Here is a 12,399-nt window from a genome sequence, read left to right as displayed (position 1 = left end):
CCTACTTCACATCAGGCTCTATGCCAGATGGTTGTCATATATGTACTACTTTAATATTCCCAGCAAATCTGAAACACAGGTGTAACAATTTGGACTCCAGAGAGAAAAAAACCTGAAGCTCAGGTTAAGTAGTTTTCCTAACTTTATTTTTTTTTATTTTATTTTTTTTATAAATTTTTATTTATTTATGATAGTCACACAGAGAGAGAGAGAGGCAGAGACACAGGCAGAAGGAGAAGCAGGCTCCATGCACCGGGAGCCCGACGTGGGACTCGATCCCAGGTCTCCAGGATCGCGCCCTGGGCCAAAGGCAGGCGCCAAACTGCTGAGCCACCCAGGGATCCCAGTTTTCCTAACTTTAGACCAAGTATCAGCACAAGGGTTTATGAGGTCAAAATCTTCAGAAGAATTTCAACTATACATAAATGTAGACAGAATCACCATGGGCTCATCACTCTGTCCCAACAACCATCTAATCCATACTCCCATCTACCCCACCACCTTACAAAATACCAGCTAGGGGCAGCCCGGGTGGCTCAGCGGTTTAGCACCGCCTTCAGCCCAGGGCATGATCCTGGAAACCAGGGATCGAGTCCCATGTTGGGTTGTTGGGCTACAAGGTCCATGCAGGAGCCTGCTTCTCCCTCTGCCTGTGTCTCTGCGCCTCTCTGTGTCTTTCATGAATAAATAAATAAAATCTTTAAAAAAAAAATACCAGCTACCGTAACATCCACAAATGTTTCAGTATGTTCTAAAGTAGGTCTTTTTTTTTTAACTACTTAGAATACCATTATCAGACCTGAAAAAAAAATAACTGCTTATTTCAGATACTGAGTCATGTTCAAGAAGCATAAAACTCATAAATGTCTCACACCCCATAAAAGGTTTTTTTTTTTTATAGTTTTTTTTTTTTCTTAAATCACAATCCAAATAATGTCCACACATTACAAAGCACTGGGACTTGAACTCAGCTTGCCTCCAAAATGTGTGTACTTTCCCATTAACATACAGATGGAGGTGGAAAGAGGAGAAATGTACCCATGCTTGTCCTTTAAGCACCCTAAAACTAACTAATCCCTAACTCTTTAACATCATTTGTCATAGATAGTACTTGAGAAGGCAGCAGCAACAGGCCTTAAACAAACTGAATAAGGAAAGGAACAAACAAAAGGAAAATAAGAGTTAAATTGTGTCTTTCACAGAATGAGGGAATCCAACAGATATCCTGCAAAAGGCAGCTGGAGAGTGGAAAAATCACAGGCCCACAGTAAGGAATCTTAGAGTCTAGGCCTGAATTCTAGCTCTGGTTCTGCCCCCATCTCACTGTGCTTCTTTCAGCAAGTCACTCGAGCTAGCCAGAGCCTCGGCTTCTCACCCCTCTGAGGTCAACAGGATAAAGTCTCCCTACTTAACAGAGCGGTTTCAGAAGTCAAATGAGATACCAGCAGGAGGAATGACTATCCCCCTGTTGCAGCCACACTATGGCGTACCATGATGAGTCCAAGAAAGTAGGGCTACAAGGTCTTCCGTGGGCCACAGGAACTTAGAGGCAAGTAGGACACAGAGTGGCAGCTGGGGGCCACGACCACCTCGACTAGCACCAATGGAATGGAATGGCTCTCACAAGGGAGTCAGTAATACCGAATGAGCTCCTTCAACCAAGTGGATGGATGAGCAGATACTCTCTATACGCCCAAACGACTCTGAGCTCCCCTGCTCCACTTGCTCCGTATCTTGCTCTGAGGGCTCTTTTCCTCTTTAGCTCAGCCCTTCAACGCTTTTTCTAGGCTTCCACCCTCAGCTCATTGAAGAGTGATCTCATCCCATTTCATGTCTTTAATCATCACCTTTATATTGTTGACTCCAGGATTAATCTCTCTAGCCCAGAACACTTGAGTTTCAGATTTCTACATCCAGCCATGCACTGACCACACCTCAATTTAGACAACCTACCAGAAGCAAAAACACATCACGTCCACAATCTTAAAGACAGGATTTAGCTCTGACTGGTTTATCATCCTCTCCCAAAACTTCCTTCTCTTCTCGTCTGTATTTCCTATTCTAGTTGATTGTCCCATAATCCATCAATCCATCTTTGTATTTCCAGTGCCTGTCATGTAGCAGACATTCATTTGTTCACTGAATGAACGAATGAATGAATGAATTTTCCCTTATCTTTGGCTCCATTTTGGCATTTAGGTATAAAATACTTGGTGGCATCTCCGTCTTCAGACCTACAGAAGTGACCAACAAACGGAAACTTCTCAAAAATAATAGTGCCGTAAGAACTGCAGGAGAAATCCACGCCAGCTCTCCGTATGAACCAATCTAATCTCTCACACACAGTTAGGTCTTTCCAAGAGTCGTCAGCTATTAGAAAAAAAGCCCCAACAGCCTGAGAAAGAAGAACCAAAATAAAGAGAGGAAAGAAAACGTAATTCTGGAAGGTAGAACAAAACTTCGGGATCCCTGGGTGGCGCAGCGGTTTAGCGCCTGCCTTTGGCCCAGGGCGCGATCCTGGAGACCCGGGATCGAATCCCACGTCAGGCTCCGGGTGCATGGAGCCTGCTTCTCCTTCTGCCTGTGTCTCTGCCTCTCCTTCTGCCTGTGTCTCTGCCTCTCTCTCTCTGTGTGTGACTATCATAAATAAATAAAAATTAAAAAAAAAAAAAAACAAAAACAAAACAAAACTTCAAGAGTCAGAGACATGGAGAGGCTATGTCCCTGAATATACAGAAAAAAGACAGGGAGGGGGAATATGTGAGATGCAAGGTAAGAGACACGCAGAACAAATACAGAACACATTTAGGACAATGGAAAACTGTGGCAGATGCCACTAGTTAATCCACTCTCTTTTTTGCCCTTCCTAACAGACCCTAAAACTTGGTTTAACATGTCAATGTATCCAATGTAAAAACTATACTTCCCAGCCTTCTTTAAAGCTTGGGGGGTGAGGGGGGGAGTTGATATGACACAAGTGGCAGTTGATTGGGGATTTCAGGGAAAGCTATACTTTCCTAATACAGTCTGTCTTTTTCTCTTTGTTGTTTCCTTTTTCTCCCTGCCTGGAATGATGATGTGATGTTAGAGCTGCAGCAGACACCTTGTGACCATAAAGAAAAAGCCTCATCCTTGACGTCTTGGACCACCAAGTCAATGTTGGCAACTACTTACCTGGATTTGTTTCATGAGAAAAAATAAACCCCTAATTGGTAAAGCCAATGTTTAGTCAAATTTTTTATTGCAGTTATAAACCCTAACTGGTATAAAGAGACAAGAGAAGCAAGAAGAAAAAAAGCAAAGAACTACTCAAAGAAAATTTCCCTGACCCAAAATAGGGCCAGGATCCTCAGAGAAAAACCATCTGAGGATCCATAGATCAGGGGGAGGGGGATGCAGAGGAAAGAAACACTTCTGGGTAACCATTATTGATATTTCAGAACTCCAATGATAAAGAGAAAACCCTAGAAGCTTCTAGAGAGGAAAGTGGAGTTATCAACAAGAATCAGACTGGTAAGAGTGTCAGAAAACCAGGCAGCAATGTCTGCTAAGTTATAAGGAAACATGATTTTTGATCTTATGCTTAGCTAAACCATCAATCAAGTGTGAGAATAAAATAAAGACATTTGAGTCACATAGGAATTCAGTAGCAATAACAAAAGACAAATGAAACCATTAGCAGGTCACTAATAACAAAGAACAAAGTTCTCCACTTACCCAATCTTTCTGGTTAAGTTTAGCTGCTTCATTATATACTTCAATGGCAGCTTTATGTTTTCCCAAAAGAAATCTGTGGAAAAGATAACATTTTCTGTAACTATTAACTCAAAGCTTTTTACAGGACTAACTCCACTAGTCCTTCATTTGACCCATATTCCATCTGGGAGAAAATTCTGGAAGCCTCTTCCCTATTAGCTGGCTGTGCTGCTTTGGCCAATGAGGTTGGTATTTATCAACAACAGAAGCTCTTTTGGTAGGGGCTGCACTGATAGCTGGCCCACAGTCTTGGTCTCATTCTACACTGATTTTAGTGAAAGTCTTCTGTGATTTATTTTCTGCAACATACCACAAATGTAGAACAAAAAAGAAACAAGCCAAAGTATATTTGCCTGTTAAGCATTCATCATCACCATCTACATGCCCTTCCCTTCCAAGACTAAATCTCTTGCCTTGATATCAGATCCTGATTCTGAAGAGAGGCACAGGCAATCCAGGCTCTATGCAAAGACGGCACAAGAATGGATGACAGTAGGTAAGAAAGTGGGGCTGGAGACCCCGTGGGATACTTTATGGCTCTGGAGTAGAAAAACTATCAGCGTACCTAACAGTTTATAAAGACTGGAGGTTGACTGCATCCAGGAAGTGTCAGGGCATCCACTCGACTCACACTTACTAAAACTTAACTATGTCAAGCATTTTAGTAAGTGTTAGAACAGCAGATGAAAAGAATTCTATGGGTTGCCAGTAAGAGAGCGGATCGAGGTAACAAGATATCACTATTTATATGATAAACAGTATCAGTGTTTCCTCATCCCTCTACACTATACAATGTTTGAAATACTCCCGTTCCTTCATACTTGATAACTCATTTTCTCAAATTTCAAAAGTAGTCCACTCTTCAAAGTGGATCCCAGTATCTCTATGGAGCAACTCTCCCTCTCTGTATCCGCAGGCTGGTCAGGCTGCCAGAATCAGCCACTGCGCCTGAGAACGCATTCTACGTGGTTGTCTGTGAATGCCCCAGGGCTTGCAGGCAGCAAATACTCACAAAGATCTGGCCACCTGTTTGAGGTTATCAGCACACTGAGGGCTGAGAACAGCACACGTCTGAAAGAGTTCTAGGGACTCTTGGATATTTCCTTCCAGGCGAAATATTAATGCTGCCAAGAGACAGAAAACACAGAAATAAATCATCACGTTCTGGGGAGAACAGTCTCATATCAGAAAAATTGAAGAAGAGGGACTTAAATCATACCAAAGGAATCCTTTGGATAACTGTATCTTTAACACAATCAGATAGGACCTCAGGTAGGCTGAAACAAGTAGCAAAATTGTTGACAATCTAAAACTTTTTCTAAGAAGGTATCTCAGAGCCACCTACTCCCCATTCCCAGCATCCACCACGTGGATAATCAGCTGCCTTGCAAATTATCCCACAAGTTCTTCATAATAAGGATATTCCTGGGCTTCCCCATCAAACACTCTATTTATCATGATAATTCAGACATCCATCTGGCTGTTTCCTGAGAACACTCAAACAGGGAAAAGGCAATCAAGGAGATTCTGGCTGCAAGTGCACTAATATCTCAGACTTGGCTTTCAGTATAGCAACCAATGCAAATCGGTCATTTTTCCCAGGCTTAAGTTTTCAGAAGAATTGACATGTTTAAGTATTATGAGGCACTGAAAGTCTGGAACTTGTAATATTGGCAAAAAAGGAGCACTTTTTTTTTTTTTTCCATGATGTCCTAGGTGTGTCAGTATCTTACCAATTATGTCACAAAATTGTATATTAATCTGAAGGCTATCAATCCAATAAATAGTAAACAAAACCATTTACATCAAAGAATCAAAAGGAAAATTCCTAGAAAAACTAAAGATGCCAAAGGGTAAAATTTCAGTCAGTGGTTCCTATATTTGGTTTTTGATAAATTTCATCTATTCTCTGCTTTATCCTCTATACCTCTAGGCTTCTTCCCTTCATCCTACCACCCTTATAAAAAATCCTCAAGCCTTTCCTCATCTCTCTTAGCCTGACTACAAGGAGCCTTTCCGGAAGCCCCTTCTGGGCTTGAAGCTGCTGCCTGAAGCAGGGACCCTAACATTCACTCTGAAAACACTAGCCAGACACTAGAGAAATGGGGGAAGGACAGCAGCAACTTTTAATAAAACTAGTCATTTCTGAGGTCAAATCCCACACAATAATTATGTTGATTTCAAACAATGTAATACTGAATAAGACCTTTGTAGAACATTTGAATTTAAAGTGTTTCATAAAAAAAAAAATAAAAAATAAAAAAATAAAATGTTTCGTAAGTAGTTTGCTCTTCTTTTAGAACCTAGACAAAGAAAAAAAAAAAGAACCTAGACAAAGTATGCATTTCTCTAGCAACAAGAGAAGAAATATATATATCTTACCTTGGACATAGATAGCATATTCACATAAGCCCTGAGTCTCCTGAAGTTGCTCTTTGATAACAGCCTGAAAGAGGAAGAAATATACTTCTGAGTAATAGTTCAGTGTCTTGAAATGTTTTTAAGAAAAGGTAGACGTGGGCTATGAGACAGGAATCTATCAAAATCCTACAGGAGAACGCAGGCAGCAACCTCTCTGACCTCAGCCGCAGCAACTTCTTATTAGCCTAGTGTGTAAAGGCAAGGGAAATAAAAGCAAAAGTGAACTACTGGGACTTCATCAGGATAAAAAGCTTTTGCACAACAAATGAAACAGTCAAAAAAACTAAAAGGCAACCTACAGAATGGGAGAAGATATTTGCAAATGTCTTATCAGATAAAGGGCTGGTATCCCAAATCTATAAAGAACTTATCAAACTCAACACCCAAAACACAAAAAGTCCAGTTAAGAAATCTGCAGAAGACAGGAACAGACATTTCTCCAAATAAGACATACAAATGGCCAACAGACACATGAAAAACTGCTCAACATCATTCAGCATCAGGGAAATATAAATCAAAGCCACAACGAGATACCAGCTTACAATCAGTCAGAATGGCTAAAATGAACATTTCCATAAACAACAGATGTTGGTGAGGATGTGGAGGAAGGGGAACCCTCTTACACTGTTGGTAGGAATGCAAGCTGGTGCAGCCACTCCGGAAAACAGTATGGAAGTTAAAAATATAGCTACCCTAAGGCCCAGCAATTGCACTACTGGGTATTTATCCAAAGGATACAGTCATTCAAAGGGGCACATGCTCCCCAATGTTTATAGCAGCAATGTCCACAATAGCCAAACTACAGAAAGACCCTAGATGTCCATCGACAGATCAAAGAATAAAGAAGATGTGGTATTTGTATACAATGGAATAGTAGTCTCAAAAAGAATGAAGTCTTGCCATTTGCAACGATGTGGATGGAACTAGACAGTATTATGCTAAGCGAAATTACATAGAGAAAGACAATTATCATATGATTTCACTCATCTGTGGAATTTAAGAAACAAAACAGATGCAGTGTCTGTGTGGCTCAGTCGGTTGGATGTCTGCTGTCACCTCAGGTCATGATCCCAGGGTCCTAGGATTAAGATCCACATCTGGCTTCCTGCTCAGTGGGGAATCTGCTTTTCCATCCTCCTCTGCCCCTCCCCCCACCTGCTTATGCTTGTTCTCTCTTTATTTTTATTTTTTTAAATTTTTATTTATTTATGATAGTCACAGAGAGAGAGAAAGAGAGAGAGAGAGGCAGAGACATAGGCAGAGGGAAAAGCAGGCTCCATGCACCGGGAGCCCGATGTGGGATCCGATCCCGGGTCTCCAGGATCGCGCCCTGGGCCAAAGGCAGGCGCCAAACCGCTGCGCCACCCAGGGATCCCCTCTCTTTAATAAATAAAATGAATAATACAGTATATGCCAACTGAATTGAATTTAAGTTAAAATTTTTAAAAAAGAAAGAAAAAAGTAGACATGGTCAAGGAGCATATGTAAGAAATCTAGAATACAAATAATTACTAATAATGTTCGTTTGGAATTTTTTTTAAATTTCAACTCTCTTATGGCTGCTTATAGAACAAGGGTCAGCAAACAATGGCGCACGGGCCAAATCTGAGCTACATAGTCTGTTTTTGTAAAGCTCTCAAGCTAAGAGTAGTTTTCACATTTTTAAAGGGTTATAAAAGAATAAGATGAAGAGTATGAAACAGAGACTGTGGCCTACAAAGTCCAAAATATTTACCATCTGGCCCCTTACAAAAAAAGCTTCCCAACCCTTATCTAGAATCTAGGCAAGCTAAAGAAAACGTGAAAAGATTTCTAGGCATCACCGTAGATGCCAGGTGCTCTCTGATGGCAAAATACAGGCTCTACCTTCCTCCCGTGACAGGCTAAGCTCAGTATGAGACAGGAGTTCAGAGAACAAGTACCTGAGTCAACTTAGAGATTCAAGGAAGGCTTTCTGGAGTCAACAGTTTTAAAATCCTGTGTTGACAGGGGTTGGAGGAGAAACTGAGGTGGCTAAAGGAGGGAGAAAAGGGCTTCCAAGTCCAAGCTAAAGAAGTTGAGAGCCATAAAGAAGTTGAGAAGTTTGTAAGCTCTGTAAGCAGGAAGTAACCCGGTGCTATTTGCTCTGTAAGCAGGAAGTAACTCAATTCTATTTGCTTTATAGAAAAGTCATTTTTGGAGCACTGCTGAAAACAGATTGAAAGGAGGCAGGATTGGTGTAAGAATTCTTACAGTAATTTAAACAAAAATGATGAGAATTAACTAAAGCACGGAGAGAGAATAAAGTGGACAATTTCAAGAGACAGTAGACAAGGATCTCCAGAACTTACTGATTATCTATAATATACTAGGGAAAATAAATCAGGGGATTCTGACACAGACAGATGGGTGAAAGATGGTATCTATTCCTGCGAAAGAGTACAGGAGAAGGAACAGGGTTGGAGGAAAGCAGATAAATTCAGCTACAGAAAAGCTAAATTTGAAATGCCTGTGAAGCATCAGGTTTCAAACTGGTCTGAAGATCAGAAAAAAATGTATGAAATGAGCAGACAAAGGGATCAAGGAGAGGACCTAGGAACATCCCCAACTCTTAAGAAATAAATGAGGAAGAGAAGCCAAAAATAGGAAACAGAAAAAGTTGTCAAAAAAAGGAAAAGGGAAACCAGAAAAAGATAATATCATAGGAGAGAAAGAAACCTTCTGAGATTCATGTTGAACATGCCCAGTTCTGTCCAGTGCCACAGGTACAAATGCCACAGATTTAAAACTACAACCTCAGAAGCATGCAAAGTTCTGAATGCCAAAAAGACAAAACGAAGGATATATCTTGCATGTTTTAGTACTGTTATGTCATATATGTTACCAAAGATACAGTTTAGAGAAAAAGGAAATACACATAGTTTTTAAATATACATATAATGATCATGTTCACCATAATAAGAGAATTATAATACTCAATGAAATATCATTTTTAACCTATCCAGAGATCAAAAAGGTAAATACCGTGCTGTGTTGAGCATTTGTCCCCCACGAAAAGACCAAGTCCCAGACAGTGGCTCCTCCTTCATCCACATCTTGAAATGAGAAGACACATGGAGGACACCTGAACCTGACCCCCAGCCTACAGTCAGACCCAGGCAACCCACAGCCAGTCTGAAGGCCCATGGGCAATAACTAAATGTTTGTTGATGGAAACCACTGAAATTTTGAGGTTGTTAAGCAGCATTATCATAGCAAAAGCTAAGTGATACACAAAGGGTGGGGAGACACACAGTGTAGGAATTTGTACATTATTAGTGGGATTTAAACTGCCACAACTCTGTGTGACACATTCTGTTAGTTGCCTAACAAAGCCCGCCTCTTACGGTGTCTATCTTTACAATCACTCACCTTGCATGCTTCATAATCCTTCCGGATATAGTGGAGATGTATCAACCAGTTCTGTTTCTCCAAAATTGGAAACTCTTGAGCTGGAGAGCATATTTTGACAGACAACAGAGTCATTATTAGGTTTTCTCCTTTAGCATTGTGCTCACATGTGACTACAATCCTACTGCAGTAGCACATTAAATTCTTCATGCTGCTGATCACAAAAATATCATACATCAAAAATGTCTAGATCTTTAAACTAAAGATACTTGTCCTACTATTATACATTGAATATATACTTCTCTTCGGTTTTTGCAGCCTATCCTGTCAGTTTCTCAGACCATAACTTGGCCTGTAGAAAATAAAATCATTGTCTCTTCTCCCTTTCTCTCTCCCTGGTTATCGAAGGTGAGCAGACGACTCTCTAAAGGATATTTCAGGAATATTACAAACAAAACATAACACAGTTAACATCCCATCTGATAGATCAAAGGTAAAATAGTTAAACACAATCCTAGCAATAGCAAGTAAAACATTATACTGCTGCCCAGGAATGAGAAGGCAACAATGACCAAAAAAAATTTTAACTGAGTCACTGAAAACAATTTCTGATAAACCATAAAATGAGTTACTATCCTTTTGAATTTAAAAGTTTAAAAATATGGGTAAAAATACATTAAGAAAAACCTCTGTGGAAAAAAAGAGAAGGCTTCACAGAAGTAGGGAGGAAGGGGGAGGGAGGAAAGTTAAAAAGGAGTCTTCAGGAGCACTTGGGTGGCTCAGTCGGTTAAGCATCTGACTCCTGATTTTGGCTCAGGTCATGATCTCAGGGTCCTGGGATCGAGCCCCACATCAGGCTCTGTTCTAGGCGTGGGGCCTGCTTAAGATTCTTTCCCTCTGCTCCTCCACACACACCTCTCTCTCTCTCTCAAAAAGAAAAAGGAGGGATCCCTGGGTGGCACAGCGGTTTGGCGCCTGCCTTTGGCCCAGGGCGCGATCCTGGAAACCCAGGATCGAATCCCACGTCAGGCTCCCGGTGCATGGAGCCTGCTTCTCCCTCTGCCTGTGTCTCTGCCTCTCTCTCTCTCTCTCTGTGTGACTATCATAAATAAATAAAAAATTAAAAAAAAAAAAGAAAGAAAAAGGAGACTTTAACTCTTTAATGTTTTAATTCTACACACACACACACACACACACACACACACATAGATCTCTAAACTATACATGACTAAATGTTTACACTTATTAAATCTGGCCAGTGAGTACACGGATGTTCATATTTTTATACACTTTAATACATATTTGAAATATTCCCTTTTAAAAATGTAAAAGAAAGAATACAGCAGGAAAACAGGTGGAAACAATTTCTAAATATTTGTCATCATTCTGTCCCATAACCTTAAGAGATACATCAACAGGAAACCTAAGATTTGTAGATCCATAATATGACAGGAAGGAAAAAAGTTTACTATGACCCAGAGTCAATGGTGCCAGAACACAATAATTAATGCTGCTTACTCCTTCCCAAGAACAGGGAATATCAATGGAATTTATAAGATAAAATTATGAAAGTATGGATATGCTTTTCTATGCCAGAAGGAAGAAACACTTCTATGTGAAACAATTACATAACCAAATAAACATGACAACTGCAAGAATTCTTCTCCCTTATAATTTGCCCTAGGTGCCAAATCTCTTAGTAATCTCCCTAACTCACATTTTATATTAAATTTTGATTAATGCTAGGGAATGACATCCTGGATATATGAAGGCTGAGCAGAAAATTACTGTGCTTTGAATTTTATTGAAAAATTTTCTAAAATGACTAAGACTTTTCTAAGTATAAATAAAGTCTTCTTTGGTAAAGGATCTCTTCTGGGATGAGGAGATACAGCACATGTTTTGTTTTGTTTTTATGTAGAATTCCCATCCTGATTCAGTACCAGCTTTCTCGGGACCTATAGCAAATTATTTAGCTTCTCTGGGCCTCCATTTTTCCCTCAATAATTTTCAGTGGAAAATTAACGAAAAATCTGAAAGTGGTCATCCAATAAATGTAAATTTCCTCATGTTATAATAGGACTTATAATACTTTTCTGCCTCAACATATTATTTGGGTCATTGAAAGATATGACAAATCTACTGAGGCAAGGAAAACAAAAGTAAAAATAAACTTTTGGGACTACATCAAAATAAAAAACTTCTGGACAGCAAAGGAAACCAACAAAAGACAACCTACTAAATGGGAGAAGATACTTGCACATGACATATCTGACAAGGGGTTAATATCCAAAATATATAAAGAACTTATAGAACAACAAAAAAAAATAATCCAATTAAAAAATGGGCAGAAGACAAGAACAGACATTTCTCCAAAGAAGACATACAGATGGCCAACAGACACATGAAAAGTTGCTTAACCTCATTCATCATCAGGGAAATGCAAATCAAAACCACAATGAGAGATCACCTCACACTGTCAGAATCAATAACACAAAAGAAGCAACATGTGTTGGTGATGATGTAGAGAAAAAGGAATCCTTGTGAACTGTCGGTGGGAATGCAAACTGGTATAGCCACTGTGGCACAGTATGGAGGTTCCTCAAGAAGTTAAAAATAGAAATAACCTTCGATCCAGCAATCCTCCTACTGGATATTTACCCAAAGAATATGGAAAAACAAATTTGAAGAGATATGCACTCCTATGTTTATGGCAGCATTATTTACAATAGCCAAGATATAGTAGCAGTCTAAGCGTCCATCAAGAGATGAATGGATAAAGATGTGGGGTGTGGGGCGTGTGTGTGTATGTGTAATGGAATATTTCTCAGCCATAAAAAAGAATGAAATCTT

At 39.8% G+C, this 12,399-nt stretch overlaps 1 protein-coding gene and 1 long non-coding RNA gene across 6 annotated transcripts in view; one reads left to right on the top strand and one right to left on the bottom strand.

The window, feature by feature from the left end:
* The window catches only part of BBS4 (Bardet-Biedl syndrome 4), a 57,493-nt gene that overhangs the window by 12,386 nt on the left and 32,708 nt on the right, over positions 1-12,399 (bottom strand). For all 5 annotated transcript variants that reach the window (XM_072809528.1, XM_072809531.1, XM_072809529.1 and 2 more), the window contains 4 exons: positions 9,568-9,647; positions 6,139-6,202; positions 4,769-4,880; positions 3,718-3,790 (listed from right to left, as the gene is read on the bottom strand). In XM_072809528.1, the coding sequence (XP_072665629.1) occupies positions 3,718-3,790; positions 4,769-4,880; positions 6,139-6,202; positions 9,568-9,647 (329 nt within the window). The remainder of the gene's footprint in view (positions 1-3,717; positions 3,791-4,768; positions 4,881-6,138; positions 6,203-9,567; positions 9,648-12,399) is intronic.
* On the top strand, positions 2,498-6,026 carry LOC140623250 (uncharacterized). The gene is made up of 2 exons (XR_012022922.1): positions 2,498-2,772; positions 3,089-6,026. It is a non-coding gene; the product is annotated as an uncharacterized lncRNA (long non-coding RNA).

This window comes from Canis lupus, chromosome 32 (assembly GCF_048164855.1).
Source record: "Canis lupus baileyi chromosome 32, mCanLup2.hap1, whole genome shotgun sequence".
NCBI classification, from domain to species: Eukaryota; Metazoa; Chordata; class Mammalia; order Carnivora; family Canidae; genus Canis; species Canis lupus.
Note: the sequence above shows the minus strand (reverse complement) of the source record. Positions and strands in the feature narration are given on the sequence as shown.